Below are 20,686 nucleotides of genomic sequence, written 5' to 3'. Positions count from 1 at the left end.
TCGCCCTTGCCGTGTGCCTCCTCTCAGGTGACTGAACGTCACTTTCGGGCAAGAAGCCGCTGGAGCCTCGTAACCGGGCGGGGGAGCGTGGGGGCCGCGGGGTGCGGGGGCCGGGGCCCCTCCGCGGGGGGCTGCGGGCCCCGCGGCCTCTTGCGCTCCCGCGCACCCGCTGGACCAGTCGTCAGGGGTCCTTAAGGAAATTATCACAGAACCGACTCAATGGTAATTAATTAACCAAAAGAGCCTGGCTAACAGGACTACCTGCAGCTAGCGAGGTTAACGCATTGGGCTAGTTCGCTTGCGACTCCTGATTAGCTTTTATTAACCCTCGACACGAAATACACAAACCCGCTTCATTTTTAATGGGCCGAATCATCAAAGCGGGGCGGCTGCCCCGGCGGCAGGTAGCGGCAGGGTCCGGGTGCGGGGGGGCAGCGCCCGGGGCGGGCCCCATGGGCAGGGGGTGCCGGCCTCCCCCGGCCGCAGCCGCGCCCGGCAGCCCGTAGCCTTCCTCTGCGCGCTTTTCTACACGGGAATTAATAAAAATAACGCCGAGAAAGGGAAAGGAAAGCTCAGTAGATACCGCGAGGCGAAAGCCCTATAAAATGCGGTATATGGTGCATATCGAGGAGACTGTAAAGATTTCCTGGGATGGAGGGCCAGTCTGAGGACTGCCTGCACAGCACGGAGCTAAGTCAGGATCCGGCCCGGCCGAAGCTCGCCGACCCCTGCTGCAAAGCCCGGGCCGAGGTTTGGGCACCCTCCCCGGGACTGCCGAGAGGCAGGCGGCAGCGGGAGCGGAGCGAGGAGCCATCCCCAGGCTCCTCCTTGCCAGGTGCTGAATCCGCCGCAGCTTCTGGCCGGTGCCGGCTCCCCTGGCCCTCTCCCAAAAGGCAGTGAGGAGGTGCGGGGGCCTGGGAGTTCTTCCCGCGGCCTTGGAGGTCGTGTCCGTGGAAGGTGTGCACACAGATGCCCGGGACGTGGGGTGCGCGCGGGGTTTATCGGGTCTGTGTTCCAGGCAGATAAACCATTGCTTATCCTCCCAAATGGCAGGTAAGCAGACGCACCGCCGAACAAAGAACAGAAAACATTTAATTGATGTAACACAGTTTCTCCCTAAAGAGAGAGAGAGAGAGAGAGAGGGAGGCTTCATGTAAACTCCGCGGTTCCTGCTTTCACGGCTCTTGTCTGACCTATAAAACAGGTTATTGCGTTACTGCAGGCAACCGCTCAAATGACTGAAAGCAAGAAGAGGGGCTTCTCCCCCCCCCCCCCCCCGCCTCCCTTCCCGTCCCCCCCAACTTTCCCGAAGCAATAGTTCTCCTTTCTGTAATCCACAGCCGAACTACCTAAAGCCTGTCAGTCGCAAAATTGCGTGGTAGAAATCTCTAATCGATGCCACATGTGCGATGCCGGTTCGGGATGCAGCGCGGCCAGCGGCGGAGCGGGCAGCGCCCGGAGGCCCGCGCAGGCAGCGCGCGCCGCGGGGGAACGCATTTATGGGGGACACCGAGGGGAGCGAGAGGGCGACAGCAACGCTTGACGAGCGGGCTGCCTTGACGCGGTGACAGGTTGGAGGGGGTGGGTTTTTTTCCTTTCCCCAGGGAGGAAGGGGAGGGAAAGCGAGTCGCTTGGCGAGGAGGCTGCGCTCCCCGGGATGGAGGCGCTGCCCCGCCGAGCGATGTGGAGGTGCCCGGGCAGGGAGCAGCGGGGTGCTCTTGGGGAAGGTGGTCCCCCGGTGTCCGTAGGTGGGGGTGGCGGGCAGTCAGCTGCGGGGGTATCTGAGTGTTGTGGGTGCGCGCCCCACCGTGGGGCGAGCGCAGCGGGTGGGGGCGTGGAGCGGCTGCGGGTGGGAGAGCCCCAGGGCTGCAGGCAGCGTCAGGAGCTCTCGATCTGGGGCAGCTGGGGCTGCAGGCTGCTCGGTGTGTGTCTGTCTGTGTGTCTGTGTGTGTGTGTCAGGCCCTGTGGCTCAGCCCTGGAGCCGCTCGGCACCCACAGGAATGTGGCTCCTCGGCTCCCCGAGCTGCCCCGGCTCCACATGGAAGTGGCCGCCAGGAAAAGAGAAGGGAGGGGAAGCGGGGGGCTGAAGCCCCGAGCCAGCAATCCGCCGAGTCCAGACCCAGCGTCAGACAAAGGACAGTTGATCCCATCCCTTTCCCGGGGAGGCAAGGGGGTAGGCCCGGACAAGCCAGGTTCCCTGCGGCCGCCGCCGGAGCCCCGGGGGTGCGCCTGGGCGAGGAGAAGCCCCGGGGAGTGCCTGCCTGTGTGTATGGGGACAGGAGCATCCCCCTCGGCCTGGGGCTTTCACGAAGGGGCGGGCGGCTGTAGACCCTGCGTGTGCATTGGGGTCGGGGCCACGGCGACGCGGAGCCACGACGAGGGGCATTTCCTAATCGGGCCTGGCCTCCCTCTCCCAGGAAGGGATGCCGGGCTCTCCCCGACCTGCCCACTACCACCTCGAGCTGGGAGGAGGAGAAATTAAGCGGGGAGAGGGACCGGCATGGAAATGAGCCGAGCTGACTCGGCTGGCTCGGCGAGGGGAGCCGTGCTAAAGCCCAGGTGGCCCGGCCAGCGCCGGCAGAGCAAATTCCCATCCCTGCCCGGCATCCCGCCTCCCCGCAGCTGTTCCTGCGCTGTCCGCCCGAGCCCTCCCGGCCCCGGCAGGTTACCGTAACCAAACAGCCCCGCGGCAGCTCCTCAGAGAAAAGGGTGGGTGGACCGACCTGGGAAATAGACTTCCACCTCTCGCATCCCAGCCTTTCCGCAAGGGAAGGGGCCTCGGGGAGGGGAGAATCTCCTGCTTCAGGTTGGAAAAAAAATATTAATGCTTGTCTAGAGGGAAACGACGAAAAGAACGGAAGAAAATTAAAAGGTCGTTTGTTGTTTGGTGTGGTGTTTTTTGTTTTTTTTCAAGGGGTGAAAGTTAAATCAGAAGAGACAAAGCCGAGCTTTTCAGCAGAGTCACGGGAAGTCCCTGAAACCTTACGAGTGCAATGAGCAGGAGCCGGTCCCCAGGGCCGCGGAGAGGACGCGGGGAGCGGCGGGGCACCGGCGGCAGGGCGGCCCGCTAGCCGGCAGCGCCCGCCCGGCGGCGGGCAGGGGTGGGCAGCCGTCGGCGGCCCCCGCCGCCCTCTCTCCGGCACCCACGCAGCCCTCCCCGGCGTGCAGGCAGCAGCTTTACCGAACAAACTGGTCTATTGTACTGCAAGCCATTTACCAATCCCCAAACCTGTTACAAAACAGCAACCCCGGGCTTCTCTCTTTGGGGAGAACGCACGCACACTCCACACGCACTCACCCTCACGCACAAACCGTGGCAGGAGGGAGAAGGCAGGCGGGGGAGGGCAGGGGAGGAAGGCTGGAGACAGGTAAGCAAGCCCCAGGGCAGGAGCGTGCCTTTTCAGGCCTCGCCTCCCAGCTCTGCCAGCGCTCTTCCCACCATCCCGGGTGGCAGGGACCCATTTTTTATCTGGGGGATCCTTCAAGCGACGCCTGTGGCACGGTCAGTGCTGCTTCCTTACCCCGCACAGCCGTGAATCCCCAGCGCGGCTCCCCGCTCCTCTCGGGGCGGTCGCGGAGAGGGGGGCCCCGGCGGGAGCGGGCGCCGCCGTGGGGGCCCCGCGGGCCGAGTGCTGCCGGGGAGGGCCCGGGGGTGCTGCCGGGAGAGGGGTCCGTGCCCCTGCGTGCTGCCGCGCCCGTGGCCCCGGCCACCTCGCTCAAGCCGAGCCTCCGGCACCGGGCAGCGACAGCAGTGGCTCCGCCGCCCGGCTTCTTTTCCCCTAAATCGTGTGGATAGAGAGATTAAAAAGAAAAAATAAAAGTACCTCCGCAAAGTCCCTCCTTCAGCCGCAGCCGCTGCAGGCTTTTAACAGGAGCAAGGGGAGCGGGGCCCTTATTTCATCCTTTTCTCACATTTAGTGGCTCCCTTTGACGGAAACGTAATTTGTATAATTAGGCGAGCGCACACGGGCGACTGATGGGCTGTGGAGTGTGCGGCTCTCGACGCTAATTGCTCTCAGGAAAGGATTCAGAGCGGCTTAAGGCGAGAGATTTGCTTTCTAGCGTCAGGATGGGCAGCTTTCGCTTCAGCTTAAATCACTGGGCGACAAGGTGTACGCGGTCCTGCAAAAGCCCCTTTTCCAGCGGGGGAGAGAGCATCGCCGCCCCTCGGCTCGCCCGTGGGGACCTGCAAGGGTCAGATCCTGCCGACACGCCCGGGTCTGCGGTGGCGCGGCACCGCACGGCGGCAGAATGGGAGCTCCGAGAATCGGGCCCCTCAAAAATCCCTCTGTCCTCGGTCGCTCTCTGCAAGCAAATTAGCATTTTTTTCCCATCTTAATAATAGAAGAAGGGGTAATTTGGAAACGTTTCTCGTGGTCGAAATAATTTTATTTTATTCAGAATATACAGTTTAATTCCTCTATCTACAATTATTTACAGGGTTAAAATAACATTGAAAAAAAGTCTCTGGAAAAGTTGAGGTCATAGATTTCAAGGCAACCATTGATAGTGTCCACAGCTGAGCCAAAAAATGTCCGTATTGTATAAAAAAGGGTTTCCTTTGAAATGCAATAAGTTACATGCACAAGCTTTACACATTTTAATAATTTTGTTTCTTTTCCCTTTTAAAAATCCCCCATATGCATTCCTTTCGTTATTATTCCTTAACAGTAAAACACAGGAGTCCAAGGATCAACAACAAAAAAAATATTAAAAAATAAAATAAGGGTCAGACTCTAATAAATTGTCCCAGAGGCCAGCGCTAACGGGTGCTGTAGGGAGCTGTGGGGCTGGAGGTGGGAGGTGATGGAGTTGGCAGCGGGGGGGTACCAGGAAGCGGAGCTCTCCAGGTAGCTGGATGCAGGGGACGGGTTGGAGTTTGGAGGGTGAGCGTGTGCGTGGGCATGGTGGCTGAGGGAGCGGGATGAGCCCTGAGGTTCCCAAACCGCAGGCGACTGTGGAGAGTTGCAGGCCATGGGGTCGCTGGAGCTGGGGCTGTGCTCCGGAGGCATCTCCCCGTTCTTCATGATCTTCTTGATCTTGGATCTTTTATTCTGAAACCAAATTTTCACCTGGAGGGGGGTGGGAGAGAGGAGAGGAGAGGAAAGAGGGAGGGGGGAGGGAAACGGACACCATTAGTGCCCGCCCGGTAAAGCGGCGCTCCGCGGCTGCGGGGGGACCGTTCCCCGCTGCCCTCCCAGCCCCTCCGCGGGGCCCGATCTCGCCCTTCCCCGCCGCGCCGCGGGGGGACCCGGGGCTCAACCCCCGCCGGGCCGAGCCGGCCACGGCTTAGGCCAGCCGAACCGAGCCTAACCGAGCCGAGCCGAGCCGAGCCCGGCCGAGCCGATCGCGGTACCTGTGTCTTGCGTGAGCCCCAGGGAGGCGGCCAGCTCGGCCCGCTCGGGCAGGGCGAGGTACTGGGTCTTCTGAAACCCCTCTGCAACGCCGCCAGCTGAAAGCTGGAATAAATAGTCCGGGGTTTGCGCACTTTCTTTGGTTTGCCGTTCACCATCCTCACCTCGGGCTCCGCCACCTCCTTCTCTGCACGGGCGCAAGGGCGGGAGAGAGACACAGACGCAGACGTTAAGGCGCGGGGGGTACGGCTCCGCTCCGCGCCGCGCAGCCTGCGCCGCCGGCATCCCCGCCCGCGGGCCGGGCCGGGCAGCGGCGCCGGCCCGACGGGTCCCCCCGGCCCCCCCCGGGCGGCGGACACCGCGCACCCTCCGCCGGCTCCCCGCGGTGAGGTGGGGGCCTCGCTCCCGCGGCGCCGGGCCTCGGCCGCCCCCCCCGCCTCCCGCACCGCCCCGGGCATCCCGCCGGGCGCGCAGCGTTGCGCGGGCGCGGCAGGGCGCGCGGGGCATGCGCGCCCGCCAGGGGCATTGGGAGGGTTATCGGTGCCCTGCTGGGAAGAGGCCGGCCCGCAGCGCAGCCCTACCCAGGGCACCGACCGCTGCCCCCGTACGCCCGCGCCTTCCCCCCGCCGCCGCCGGCGTGTCCCCAAGCGCCGCCGCAGCCGCACTCGTCCCAGCCAAGCCCCAGACGCCTGGCTTGGCTACGAGCTTGCTTTATTTTTTTTTAACCCTCCCCCGCTCCCCTCCCCCCCCCCCCCCCCCCCCCCCAGCTTACAAAGAAGTAAATGGAAAGCGCTAAAACCGCGTCTTTTTCTGGTAAAAACCCCTCCGGCTTCGCAGTCCCGCCACGGCTGGGCTCCCCCTCCCAGTCTCCTCCCCCGCGCCCCCAGCACAGGGGGAAGGAAACTTTCTTTGCCACCGCGAACCTGAGTTTGAGACACGCAACAAGGCTCGGCTATTCCCCCCCCTCTTCCTGCGGGGAGTAGGAGGAGGGAGGCGGCCGTGGGGGCCCGGGGGCTGCTGACCGACGTTTGCCTCTCCAAAGCACCAGTCCTAGGGCCTTGTTTTAGATCGTGCGAGCTGCTCAGGAAAACTAGACCAGCTTTCCACTTTTTTTTTTTTTAAACTTTTTTTTTTCCACCCCCCCCCCCCCCCGTTTACTTTTTTAAATTTTCTTCTTAATTTTTCCCTGTGGTTCAGGGAAAGCTGCCCATCCGCACTCCGCGGTGCAGGGCTCTGCCGGGGCTCTCCCAGCCTCCCCACCGCCGCGGCTGCTCCCCGCTGCCCCCGGCCCCCCGCTCTCACCTGGCTGGCTGGCGGAGCTCTGTACGCGGTTGTAAGCCCCGCTGTACTGGTGGTAGGGGCTGGCGTAGCTGTAGTCTGCATAGGCTTTGGCAGGATAGTTCCCAGCAGATCCGTTCATGCCGTGGTACTGATACTGGTAAGGGTTGAGCGCCTTGCCGTAGGAAGCCGAGGTAGGCGAGCAGTAGCCGTGCGGGGCTCCCCCCGTCGGGCTGTAGTAGTCGGAATCCGTAGCCGAGGACTCGGGTAAAGTGGGAGATTCCTGGGACGGGTGGTGCATGGCTGCGGCCGTCTGGAAAGGAGCCTGGAAGTCGCCGGATCTGATGTTGGGGACCCTTCTGTCAAATACTCCTGTCATAGCTCGGAGCCGGCGGCTGGCTGGGGCTGGCTGCTGGGGCTGCTCGGGTCTAAGCAGACATGTCTGGGGGAGGAGGCTGCGGCGCTGTGTCTGTCTCCGGCAGACTGCTGGCTGGGGCGCAGCATAGGCTTGGTTAAATCCTTAATTGCGCTCTTACGCACAGCAGGGTGGATCGGGTTCCATTGGCCAGAGCAATCGGGAGCAGCGACACCCTAACTCGTCCAACTAGTTTAGCACAACAAAGCTTTGGCTTAAAAAAAAAAAAAAAAAAAAGGGGGGGGGGAAGGGGAAAAAAAAGTCCCATTCAAAGCTCTTTTAAAGTGAATACCAACAGCAATCTCCGAACCGGAGCGCCGCGATTGGAAGGTTTCCGGCTCCCTCCTCCCAGCGAGGGGTCTCGGCCGGCCCCGCCGCCCCGCGGGCGCGCAGCCCGGTGCCCCCGCACCTCCCGCCCGCAGCGCCCCGGGGAAGGGCTGCAGCCACGCCGCTCGGATTTGCCGTCCGGTCCCCTCTTGGCTACGCTGGTGGCTTGGGAACAACGCACCGGGCGCTCCTGGTTCCCAGCGCGATCGCTGATCGGGTGGCGGTAACCATCAGCGTCTAACCGGGGTTGTTTCCCTCGGATCGTCCTCCCTCTCTGAGGGGACGCCGTCCGGGACGTCTGCGTTAAATAAAGTAAATCGTATTACACCACCCCCCCGTCCACCACCCCCCAAAATCTTGAATTTTAGTTACATCATTTCCTGCGTCGAAGACCCTAGCGCGGCCCGGAGCCGGGCGGGAGCCTCCCGGCGGGACGCCCTGCCGTGGGGCCGTGGAGCCGTGGGGGAGCTGCCGGGAGCACCGGCGACTCCGTACAGCCTAGGGGCGCCCACCCCGCGGGTTTCGCGAACGGCGACCTGGCTGCGGCACGACGCCCGTGGGCGGAGAACCCCCGGCCCCCCGGGGCGCCGGCCCCCGCCAGGTGTGCCCGTGCGCGCCCGGCCCCACGCGTGGCCGCTCCTCGCCGCCCCGTGGCGGTGCTCGCCGTCTGGTCCGGCTCCGGGCCGGGGTCAGATGCCCGTCGTCAGGGGAGCTGAAATCGCCCTCACGCGTGGGCAGGAGAGCTGGGAGGCCGCCGCGGGGCTCCTCCGCTGGGAGGCCGCCGCAAGACCCCACTTCCCGGGTGACAGCCCCCCAGAGGTGGCTGGCGCTGCGCGGGGGTGTTCCCCCCCCCCCCTCGCCGTACCTCGACCCGCACCCGCCTCCATCTGCACCCGGTTTTCCGCGGCCGCCTACGCACCGAGGTCCCATAGGGTGGGCTCCGCGGTCGGGCCGGGGCGAGCCACGGGCTGGTGATGCCCGTCCCCGGTGATTTTACAGCAGCGTAGCAAAAAAAATGGACCAGATTTTACTAGACACTAAGGAAAACAAATAAAAGCCTGTTTTCAGTGACCTGGAGTTGTAGATTTTTCTGAAGTTGTTTACTCTCCAGATTTAGCCTGTTTGCTCACCGAAGATCTCCAAGCCAGCTGGGTAACACTTGTAACACAACCGTGCATGTTGTACTTGAACTTATTGTTTGCTTTGGAAATGTCCACAGCTCATATAAAATCACATTAAACAAATCCCTAAGCATTTCATTATACGAATCACTTGCTTAAATCCATTGGAAATATCTCTCCCCCCACCTTTATTTTTTTTCCTAAAGAGAGGAACCGGAGAGGGATGAATGTTTACGACTGGGGAGGGGGGAAGTAAGTTTATTAAAGCTCCCAATTTGCATCCAGTTGGAAGGGACGGTAGAGATCTTAAACAGATGAAGAGGGGGAGAGGGTGGGATGGTGGTGGTGGGGGGAAAGCCCATTTGTGTCATAAATTCCAGGGCACTGCACTTCAACACGTCCGGGCAGGAAGGTGCCGTTTGAAGAGAGAAAACAGGGGAGGACTTGGGCGCCGGTATCGCATCCAGCCCCGGCAGCGACCGGAGCCGCGGCGGGTCCCGGCCGAGCCGAACCGGGAAGCTATTTTTGCAGCTCACCGGGGAAATCTGGATCGGTTTACTGCACCAGAGAAAATTTGCTCTTGTTTTATTCAGTGGCAAGGCAGGGGGAGAAAAAAGTTTCGATATTTAAAGGCAAAAAAAAAAAAAGACAGAAATCCACAAGATACGGCCGCAAAACCCCCGAGCTGAGCTCTTTTGAAGGCATCCGCAGCCGTTGCAGTCCGTGCGAGGATTACCGAGCCGAGGGCACACAAACCCGCCTGTTTGCGGGTTTCCTGCCCCCCGTCCTTCCCAGCCCGAACGCGATTTTCTTGACTTTCTGCCGCTTTTTTCCCCCAGCGGTTTTTATTTAACACATCCGGTGAGAGCGCGCGTTTCGGAGGGAGCCGGAGTCTGTTTTCTATTTCACAATATGCTCATTGTTTACCGGCACATGCCCGCCGCGCCGCCTGAGCGGCTGCCCGGGGCCCCCGCGCCCGGCCCCGGCCCGCTCGGCCCGAGCCCCGCTCGCCCGCGGGCGGGGGGGGCCGCGCCTGCCGCCTCTCCCGGCTCGTGGGGCGCCGCGGCCGCGGCCACGTCGGAGGCGCGCGGCGGCCGTGCCCGTAGCAAGAGCGCCACGGCGTGGCCGCCCGGGGCGCCGCGCCACCGCGCTACCTGCGCGCCGCCCGCCTCCCCCCCGCCCCCCCGCGCCGCCGCCGCCGCCGCCGCCGCCGGGGCCAGACTGAGCGGCGGCGGCGGGCGCGGAGCTGGGCGGCCCCGCCAGCGCTGTCCCCGCAGGGCACGGGGACCGGGGCGCGGGAGCCGCCGGGCCGGCGGCCGCGGCCGGACAACGCGGCGATTGTTCCCGCCCGCGCCGGGGAGCGGCGGCGGAGGCAGCGCTGGGGCCCCCGACCGAGCCCCGCGGCGGGGCCGGGGCGCTGTGCCTCGGCCGGTGCCCGCCGCTCCCCGCGCCCGGCTCGGCAGCATCCCCGCGGCCGAGCAACCGCCGGCCTCCCCGCGGAGCGGGGCTTTGCCCGCGGGTCTCCGGCCGCTCCCGCTCGGCGCTGCTTTGTTTCCAGCCAACGACCGAAAGATTTCGGATGAAGCCTCTCAGACTTTTGGATGAAGTCTTGCAATTGTTCGGAGAAAATCCTTCACTTTCTGGATAAAATGTTCTCGTTTGGGCACCGAGTTTTTGCTGGAAACTTTATTTCCATGGAAATTGCTGGCAAAGAATGAAAGGAATTTTTTTCCCCCTTCTTTAAAAAAAACACCACCAAACAGCCCTCCACAGTGGAAACATGGATTAACTCTTGTTTTACAGCATTAGAAAATGGCGATCTAGAACAACTTCGACAACCAAGGGCTCTCTGGGTGCTCCAGTGCATCACCATAGGCTTAGGACTTGTTTACCCAGGCTGGTATTTTCAGAGTGAAGAGACAAAGGGGCTGAAATCTTTGTATTCTCACCTAAGTCTGGGCAAAAAAAAAACCCAACCCAAACCATCTACTTCAAAGTAAAACCCTTGTCATGTCCAGTATGGGCAAAAGCTAGGGAATGTGGTGGAGAGGGCTAGAGAACTACCCAGAAGGACTTTCACAGGCCAGTGATAAAAGGGAGAAATGCAGGAAAGGATTCTGGAAAAAAACAGTTGGGAGCAGGAGAGGAGAAATAAACCTGTCAGAAAACCCCAGGGAAAGAGTCTAGGACTTTTTGCTCGGATTTCAGTAGCTTTCTGTGGAGCCTCCGGCTCCGGGTACAGCTGGTTTAGGGATAGAAAAATGGGTGTTTCTTCACCTAGGCATGACACGCTCTGCTTTAGAGAACTTGCGTCCCTCCAAAAGAGAAGCAGGTTTTGTGTTCCTGTGAAGGTCACCATTTATGTTGATGGAAGGAGTGCATGTGGCCTGGGGACAGAAGCCTGTCTGGTCTCTGAAGCCCTGGGGCCGGCATTGTTTTTGTGGTTTGCCCTCCATCCCAAAGCGTTCATTAGGCTCCGGTTGTCTTCCAGCCCTGGAACAGCCTTTTCTCTTCCAGTTGCTTGCGCGTGCCCGGGAAACGCCAGGCCTCTAGTTAACGAAGTGAACCTGTCACTTCGGCATTTCCACGGCTGATGGACTCACTGCTGGGGTTGGCTGCAGCCTGGGCTCCGCTGGCCTCGCTTGTCTGGCCTGCAAGTCGCACTGCGCATAAAAACCATGACATGCAATCTTAAGAATTAGAATTTGTTTTTTAGGGCAAATTGTGGCTGTCTCTTTTACTTGCCAAGGAGCTGACATGAGCAGCTTACACTTGCACCTATTTCCCTCAAATTGCGTCGACATGACCAAAAGGAGGAGCCAGGGCTCCTTGTTAGCACCAGCTGTAGCAGACTGTGCGGGACAAGGTGATGTTAAGGGATTCCTGGGGACACGAGACTCCTGCCTGCAGCCTCCCTTCTCTCCTTTCTCGGGGTGTGCCTGCCAGGGTCACTGCAGGGTTGCTTAGCTGTTTGTTGATGCCTCGCAACCTCCCCAAGGCAGGATATTGCCTGGCAGTCACAGTCCAGCCATGGCCTGCCTCTCCAGAATGGGAAATGCTCAATGAGCAAACCTATTCCCTTCCCTTTTGGAGCTCTGTCCACATGAGCTCACGGGGCAGATGGGGAGCTCCTGTTGTTCTTTGATTCAATGGCTCGACATGGTGGACAGGGCCCCATCTTCATAAACAAGGAGATCTGCTCTGGGCTTGGCAGGATGTTTCAGGAAAAGGCTGTCCCAGTGCTTTTTCCCATTCCCAGCCCACGTGCTTCTATCGTGGTGTAACACTGGCCTCTTTCTGAGGTCATGGAGGCCAGCAGGGAAACGTCAGAAAACCCAACTTCTTCCAATTGAGTTGTTCTTCTGCCTGCCCACTCCACAGGTAGCTGGGCATTGTGATTCCAGGAGCCATAGGTACTTCAACTGATGTGAGGCCCAGTGGTTTCCCAGAAAGACAAGACACAAACCAGGTGGAGCCATCTTCAGATCTGCAGTTTGGGTCAGCAGTGAGAGCTGCAGGAGCATGGCTGCCTGCGCAATTTGTTGCTTGAGGTTTCCGTCACAGACATTTGAGCACAGACCTGGAGCTGCATGGGCAAAGCTGCTGCTGGAGGTGCTGCTCTGACGCAGAGCATGAGTGAGCACCGCTGGACGTAAAAGCTCTTTTTGCCAGAAACACTCCTGGGAAAATATTTGTGCTAGCTGCCCGTGCTGCCTGGCTGTGGTGTCACGGGGAGGGTCTGGTATGGTGGTCGGAGTGGTGGTGGCACGCTGGGAAGAGCAGAGAAGGAAAGGACCTTAGTTGTGGTGGCGTGAGGGGCAGGAGCGAACGACTTCAGGAAATTCAGTGTCCTGGATGAGTGGGCGGCTGGGCTGGATGGATGACTGTAATGCTCTTTTCAGACCTTAAAATTTATTACTGTAGCTTTTAGCTCCGAGTAGCCAAAGGCAGTTGCTCCTCAAGGAAGAGGGTTGATTCATCTCCTGTACAGCCGTTCGCTCTGCTTAGTCTCTGCCGCCTGTCACATCTCCTTCAGCCGTAACTCACTTCTCGGCCTCTCAGATAGGAGCAGGGTCGCTGCCTCTCTGCGGGACTTCAGATGTGAGATAAATCCCTTTGCATCCCAATGCCGCAGGAATGCTTTCCCAGATCTCTGACATCCCTGTTAAAAGACGACAGGTCAAAGAATTTGAGGCATAGCTCTTCAGGCACTTTGGTGTGTTTTCAGCCGAGCAGGGCAGGGCTGCTGGCCGAGGGGCTCGGGGACGCCCACCCCCGGGGGCCCTCGTGCAACGCATCACGCAGATTTTCCCCTACAAACCTCAGGAATTAAGCCTGCAATTTTCCTTTTGCTCTTTTAATAATGATCTAATATGTTATCCTACAGAGGTCAGCCAGACTTGTATAACTTAGACCTTGAAGGATTTGCGGACGATGGCAGCCTTAGGAAAAACTCTCGGAAACTCCTGTTTAGCTAATGCTCAGTTTAGTGCGAGGTTAGCATGCCTGTGCAATCAGCTCAGATCAGGCAGCTGTAAACCATACAAATCGATGCAGAAATAAACCACAGCAATTAGGCTGCTGGAGCAGTGAATATGAGAAGTGACATTGAACAAGGGGCCAGGACACCTTGCAGGTTAAAGATCAAAATAGCAAAGGCACATCTCTTGTCACGTGGTTCTGTCCTTATTACTTATGTTACATGGTCCCTCTGGCCTCACCTATTATCAATATGTACTCACCGGCAGTATATACACCAGCTAGCAGTAGATAATATCTATGAAATGGCTTAATAACTCACATCTGTCATAAAACCTACTTCGTGTTCCATTCCTCAGTTATAGCTTAGTCTTTATTATTATTTTTAAAATAAATATATGCTAGACTTTCCCTGTGACTGTAGTTCCGCAGCTATATTATTTCATCTTCTGCCTTAGCTTTTGTGTCCTTCACTAAAATGTACCCTGCCATAATCTAGGCTCAGTCTCCTAAAAGTTTCCTGTGCAGCACAGGGGCACCTTCTCCTCCGTCTCAGTCCAGCCTGCAGCTGTGAGCAGCCCTGCAGGGAAGCTGGATGTCACTGGCTGCGTTGTCAGTGCTGTCTTTTCCAGGGGCTCTGTAAGGTCACTGTCATACTCATAAGCATAGAGAGAGGAAAAGACTTTTCTTCTTTTTCTGGTCTCCTGGTTTGAATTACATCTTTGTCTTTGAAAGAGGCCCTGCTGCAAGAAACACCAAGATGCTCGGCTTTAAGATTCATTTTACGTTCCTGTGAAGATCTTCATTTATTGGAAAAATGGAGGTTATTTTCTTCTTCAGCTCAGATTTCTTCATCACAATGTTCTCTAGTCAGTGAAAATAGCTCACAGGGCTGTATCATTTGTGCTTCTGCAAGCCTGCTAGTCCTTTTATTATTAGGAAAAAGCTTTGGTTTCGGAATGAGAAATAATATTTTTTTCTTAAGAGATTTTGAGGCAAGCACGTATTTTGAGGTAAAGTACCACCTGGGTGAATACCTACAGAAGGAAAAGGATTTTCATTAAAGATTTTTAGCTGAAGATACATTTGGATTAGAAATAGGACATTTTATCTTTTTTTCTTTCTTCTTCTCTCAAAAGGGTAATTTAACCTTTGGAAAAAAAACCCAAAGGATTATGGTGGCTTCTGCGTGACTTGTACTTTTTCATGAAGATGCCTCCCTTTCCAAGTGAGATCTTTGGATCAAGCAGAGGGTGAAAGAATGGTGCAGGCATGACCAAATGAGGTCGTATGGCTTGTGCTGTGCAGGAAATCAGAGCAAATGGTTGCTGTGGTCCCTTCTGGCCTTCACATCTGTGTATTTCCAGTAACTTTTTTGTCAGTTTCATAAAAAAGTCCACTTTTTCCCTTATGTGCTGCCCAATAAAATTCTCATGGTTAATGTGCCGTCATCCTGATTTCAGAATCCTTCATTCTTAGAAATGGTGGGCGCGTGATGATGCCTGGGTTTGGATTTGGGACTTTTCATCACTTGAAGGACCAGAATTAAACCGTAAAGCTCTTTACAACAAGGTGTGCATGGTTGCTGCTTCCTTCTCCCTGATGTCCACAGGGAACCCCCCTGATACAAAGCACCAACATGATCCAGGTCCTGGCAAAACCAGTAGAAAGAGTCCCTGTTGGTTTCCGTGGGGGTAGATGGATTTCCAGTACCTGGAACCACAGAGCTGTAGCTTCTGCCTTGGCCTACCCATTTCAGTACCCATGACTTGGAAGCTCTCACCTTCCCTCTTCTCTATTCCACTTTGCTGGAGGACTCTGCTATGATGGGTTGGATGTAAAATCTTTTCTTCCTCTGGCACTTGTTACTGAATTTAGGTAGATCAGAAATCCTCGTCATGCTTGTTGTTGCTCCTCAACATACTTACAGCCTGGAGAAGGTACAGGTAGTCTGGAGAGCAGAGAAAACCATTGCCCTGAAGCCTGTCCACAGCCTTTTTCCTGTGTTCTACAAGAGATGACAATTATCCTCTCTGGATAAGAAGGAAAAGGAAAGTTAGATAAAATGCAGAGATTATGAAGGAAGGCAGTCACATTACAATCTTGGGCAGTGAAATAATAGTTGTGGTTGGAGTGAAAGGATGGTACAGTGTGATCCAAAGTCACGACGGTGCCAGTGTGAACCTTTCCAGCCACAGTCAAAAGAACTTTATGTGGCCCTTTGATTGCTTGCATATCGTGATATAATAGACGAAACCTTCCATAGACTGAAGTGGCCAGGACATCATTAGTGTTATCTTACACAGGATTTCAGGGGAGATGGCTTCGAGTGTTTGCGGGCAGAGTTTGGACTGAGGATCTCTCTCAAAATCTGGTTCCTCCTCAGGTGAAATAGGTGATGGAAAATGGTTCAAATGGCACAGAACTTTTTATTGAGGGCTTCTCATTTAATCTTTTCCCACTAGGACTTTAGAAAGTAATACAGTGTTAAAAAAAAAAGCAACAATCACGTATTTCTGCACATTTTGTTTTTATAATTACAATATTATAGTGCTGTTTACTCAATCAATATAAGCCTGGTGCTCTCCGCAAATACTTACAATGTGTGTGCTCCGAATTTATTCTTTGCAAAGCAGACTTTACACGCACAGATGAAAACACTTCAGCTTCATTTAAGTAGGAAATAAAAGGGATTGCATTACTCTATTTCTTTGCAAGCTGAAAAAAAATAAATAAAAGGCATTGTCCTCTTTCAGAGTTCAGATTTCATTTTCTTCAAATGAAGTTGCAGTGGTTAGATTTACAAAACCTCCATTCTTTTTTTTTTTTTTTTCACAGATCTGCAAATTTTCTATCTTTAAAGTGTTTGCACAGAGTCAAAAAGAAAACAATAGAAACACAAATCTTCAAGCCAAAAGTTCCAAGCTGGCATGAAAAATGTCAAGAACAAGACTTGAACACTTCTTAATACCAGTGTAACCATGAGATTACTTTTAAATTCCTTTTCTCTGAACTTCTGTATTTTATTTATAAGTGCAAAACAGAGTGTAAAGCAGAAAAGCGATTTATGAAGATTTTCTTGGACTATTTAAAGCTATAACTGAAGATATATAGACTATAATAGAAACACAAACCAAATTATTATTGTTTTACATTTTGGCATTTTTGCAGACTTCCATAATTATGTCATTTTAGTACATTAAAACAAACAGCAAGGAAATAGAAAATACTTCTTCCACAGCTGTGTTTACTACCTTAAATGTGTTTTTTTTCTCAGCCAGGCAACCAGTCTGAGATAAGAGGTTTCCCTGCTGTGTAACACAGCATAATCAGAAGCACACGCAGCACCCACCTGGAGTATTCCAATGTACAGGAGTAGAGCAAAATTAAAGCAATAGAATGGAAAAGTCAATAGCTTTTTCTGGTGAGACACATTTGACATAGTAATAGACTTACTTTTAAAATGTATGAATGTACAGAAGATCTTGGAGAGTTCCTTTGAGTGAAAATCCTGTTTGTACAGGGAAAAAAAATGAATATTGAGCCTTCCTTGAAGAAATCCAGATTTTAATTGAAAGGATTTAAACGATATCCCCATTTTACCATAATGTAAAACATGATTTTCCCCTTTCTTTACTACTTTGGGGAGCATATTTTACACAAATAAAAGCCTAACGGGCTATTCCTAGTCAAATGGAAATATTTTGTCAAAATTACAAATATCAGAAGAATGTTATTTAGTCGAAACCAGCAGCACCTTCAGAGATTTCCTGAGGAGTTTTAATCTGCTTGAATATCTATTTAGAAATTAAACTGATCTTTTTTCTTACCATCATTTCTATAGCAGAAATAAGTTGCAAAATCATTGCAGAAAACTCTCTTTCCCTTGAAATTAGCAATATTGCTTTCCAGTTTTCAGCCATTGCTGATATGAGGTAACCACTTTTCAAAAAGTCCAGGCATGTCAGCTAGGATTTTATGTCACTGGAAAGTCTGATGGGTCTTTTAAAACCTTATTTTGAATGATCACTCAATAATTATTCTGAATGTTGTAGAAATCAGAAATTCTGACAAATTTTTCAGATCATGTAAAATACACATTTGTCTTGACCTGAAATTAAATATTTCACTTCAGCTTTGAGTGTTTCTTTAGGGACTTTGGTTTTGTATGAAGGAAATGAAAGAAATTTTGTAATCACAGAATGAAAATGTGTTGTAAAATATCAGTGTGGACCTTTTAGACTTCCATACTATTTTGTCTTTTTTTTCAGTATGGACAGTTGAAGATAAAAACCTCTCAAATCAAGTCACAGAATATTTTTGAGTAACCAAATTTACAGTTTTTGTTAAAAGACAACTTTGGCTGGAAGAAAGTAATTAACAACAAATCAACAATAAACAACCTATTCTGTTATTTAAACAAAGCACTGGCAAATGTAGTGTAAGCTCCTACAGCAGACAGGCACTTAGAAAAATTCTTAACATCAGCTGAAATTTTAGGCAGCTTATTTGAAAATTCTATCTATGAACATCAGACACCACCTGGTCAGTAAGCATCATTAATGTGGTCTTTGCAACTTGCCTTATTTTAGCCACCTAAAATGCATGTCTCAAGCCTACGCCAGCACCCTCAGCCTCCATTGCTGAAGTGGAGAAAGATGGACATGCCTTGAGGAGGGAGCACTCCCTCCTAGGAGAGGCGTCAGGAGACAGCGGTGGGCTATGTACCTGATCTATTGCATCTACCAAGAATACTGTCAAACTCAAGTATTTAGGATAAAAGTGGATGTTAATATAAGCACAGCAAATTGACTTGCCAGGAGCACTTTCCAGACCATCTACAATACACTCCGAGCATTTAGCACTGTAACTGCATGTAATCCAGGAGATCCACCAAACCCCAGCAGATAAAGGTGGTTTTGCTCTCTGTGTGCATATGCCATGAGTTTAACGTTTGACTCTTCAGGCTCGTAGGTAACCAGAACATCTCCTGGCGTGCCTGCCACTCCAAGCGCTATGGACAGGTGTTCAAGCACAAGTGTAGCATGGTCCCAGGAGAAGCTGAAGTCAGAGTGCTCCAAACAGAAGTGATACCACTCCTTTTTAATAATAAAGGTAATTAAGCCTCACTGTCGCCATTTAACCCCAGCTGGCAGCTAAGCTCCACACAGCTCCTCGCTTACTCCCTTTCCCCAGTGGCATGAGGGAGAGAATTGAAAGAGGAAAAGTGAGAAAATTCATGGCCTGAGACGAAGGCAGTTTAATGGGTAAAGAAAAAGCTGTGTGTGTAAGCAAAGCAAAACAAGGAATTCATTCATTGCTCCCCATGGGCAGGCAGGGGTTCAGCCATCTCCAGGAAAGCCGGGCTCCGTCACACATAATGGTGACTTGGGGAGACAAATGCCATCACTCCACATGTCCCCCCCTTCCTTCTTCTTCCCCCAGCTTTACATGCTGAGTAGACGCCATACGGTATGGGATGAGAAATGAGAAATGCTTTGTTTTTCTTTCTCTCAAAAGTGAAATTACTCTTTAAGCAAACAATGCAATGAACCTTCCTGTTCCATTTCAGAAGAAACCTGGAGTTGTGACCACGTAAAAACCACTTTCTGCAGCACAGAAGCAAAGTGTTCTGCTCACAGAGATATTTATAGAGGAAATTAGCACAACTTCTTGATAAATCTGTTGGATTAAAAAGCGATGCGGCTGGCAAACACAGTTTCCCTTTTAAGCTGCTTGAGCATTTCTGTCATAACAAACATTGTCCCCAAATTGTGGCACCCTTTCCTCTCACAAATTTTTGAGTGGTGCTGGAACACACTCTGATATGATTCCCTTTCATTTCTGACACCGTTATGTCATTTTACAGATCTGCGCTGACAGCATTTCATTTCGACATCATTACAGCATCTCAACTGACTTTCTACACTGAGCACACCAAGAGAGTTTTGTGATGATACTGTACTAAGAACAGTTAGAATAAATAGGTTATTAACATGATTGCAAAATAACCCCACTGAAGAGTAATTATTATGCATGAACATGAGCAGTTTTCTTGCTTACATTTTCAGCTGTTGCAAAGTTTGGTATTTTCTTTCTTTTAAAAATGGCCAAGAGATTCAACGTATAGGTAGAGCTACTCTGAGGCTGGAGGATGCAGAGCCTGGTGGGTGCACAGCCTGCCATTATGGCTAGCAAAGGTGGGCACAGCACTCACCAGGTCAGGAGTCAGTTCATCATCTTTGGCTCTTCAGAAGTCAAGTGCCTGAGCTGGGCAGCAAAGTGCCCAGGTGGCTCAACTCCCATCACAGGCAGCAGAAGAAATCAGTGTTAGATCCATCTCTTAAGATGTGAGAAGATTTTGTTGGGACATGGTAGTCCTAATTGCAGAGGCAACCTGGAGAAGTAAATTAGCTTCACTGTCTAACTTTTAAACAGTTTAAGTTAGGAGAGTCTAGCTCCACAAAGGGGTAAAAAAAGGCAGCTGGAAGAAAAATAACTTGGTAGAAAACCAACAAAAAAAAAATTCCAAACCTCCAACACATCTCCTTTTATGCCTCTCAGCGCTATGTCTTATAGATTCATGGCTGCACAAGCTGGGGTGTGCAGAAGAATCCCAGGTGACAAGTCTAAGTCAGGTCCTTCTCTGAGGCCTCTGTGATGAGGGGGAACTGATCCCAGCAGAGATTCTCTTGCAGTGACACCCACGCAGGCCAGCAGTGCAGCCACCCCAGGATCACATATCTCCCTGGCTGCGGTGGAGGGCGGCTCTGGTTCCCTGAGCCCTGCTGCAAAACCCCCACCTGCACCTGACTGTTCCCATGCTTGGATCTGCTCTAAGCAAGGAAAGATATGCAAGCTCTTGCATAATTACATTAAAAACTAAAGAATATTAAGATAGTGGCAGCTCCAAATACAGCAAACCTTGGATTTATCAAAATGTATGACAGTCAGAATGTCTTCATCTCCCTTCTGGAAGTGTGTGCTAACACAGGCTCTAATTACATCATCAACCAGTACTTTTTTTTTTTTTTTAAATTGGAACATTTGTGTTGGCGAGGATATCCAAGGCATGCTTAGGAAGTGAGATAGGTCAGTACTTTTACTGTCATTTTTCAGTTAGTGATCTTCTCCTTTAGCGACTGCATTTGGTACAACAAGTAGAGTCAGTAATTTCTTCATGATCTTTTGCAGGAGTGGAAATTTTCTAGTCTCTGTAGTATGTAAGTACCTTACCAACCCTGATAACATGTTTCCTCAGGTGAAATGAGATAAGGAATAGCATTACCTCCCCTGTTTGAGGTGGAAAAATGAGACAGAGGAGACTTGCTGGAGTCCAGATTTAAGTCAGCTCTTTGGGCGCCCACATCTATCTCAGCAGCATAGACACCACTGTCTCCACCTGTGTGTGGATGTCCTCAGGCAGACAGAAAAAACAGGGCTCTGTTTTCTTCTCCTTTACATTTTGTGTATGTTTGACAGCGTCACACTGTAATGATGTAGTAGGTTGCCTGCAAATAGTGTGCATCTGAAAGTAGAAAAGTTGCTGATGTGCTTTTAGTCAGCTAAATCCTCAGTTAAATGTGCCAGCCAGCTCTGGCTGCGTGGGATGGGGAGCAGGAGTGAAAGGAATTAGATGGGGAAGCAGTGAGCTGGGAATACAGCTTCCTGAGACAGTGCTGCCTCTTTCTTATTTTATATTTAAGGCTCAG

At 53.1% G+C, this 20,686-nt stretch overlaps 1 protein-coding gene across 1 annotated transcript; it reads right to left on the bottom strand.

Annotated features, from left to right (window-relative positions):
* Window positions 1-4,379: 4,379 nt before the first annotated feature.
* Window positions 4,380-7,196, bottom strand: DLX5 (distal-less homeobox 5). The gene is given in 4 exon segments (XM_056336809.1): window positions 4,380-5,077; window positions 5,363-5,434; window positions 5,437-5,541; window positions 6,657-7,196. Coding segments are annotated over 4 exon segments (873 nt in total). The 5' UTR covers window positions 7,012-7,196; the 3' UTR covers window positions 4,380-4,736.
* Between the last annotated feature and the right edge of the window lie 13,490 nt (window positions 7,197-20,686).

This window comes from Falco biarmicus, chromosome 4, assembly GCF_023638135.1.
Source record: "Falco biarmicus isolate bFalBia1 chromosome 4, bFalBia1.pri, whole genome shotgun sequence".
Classification (NCBI taxonomy): Eukaryota; Metazoa; Chordata; class Aves; order Falconiformes; family Falconidae; genus Falco; species Falco biarmicus.
This window is presented reverse-complemented; position numbering and strand designations above follow the sequence as displayed.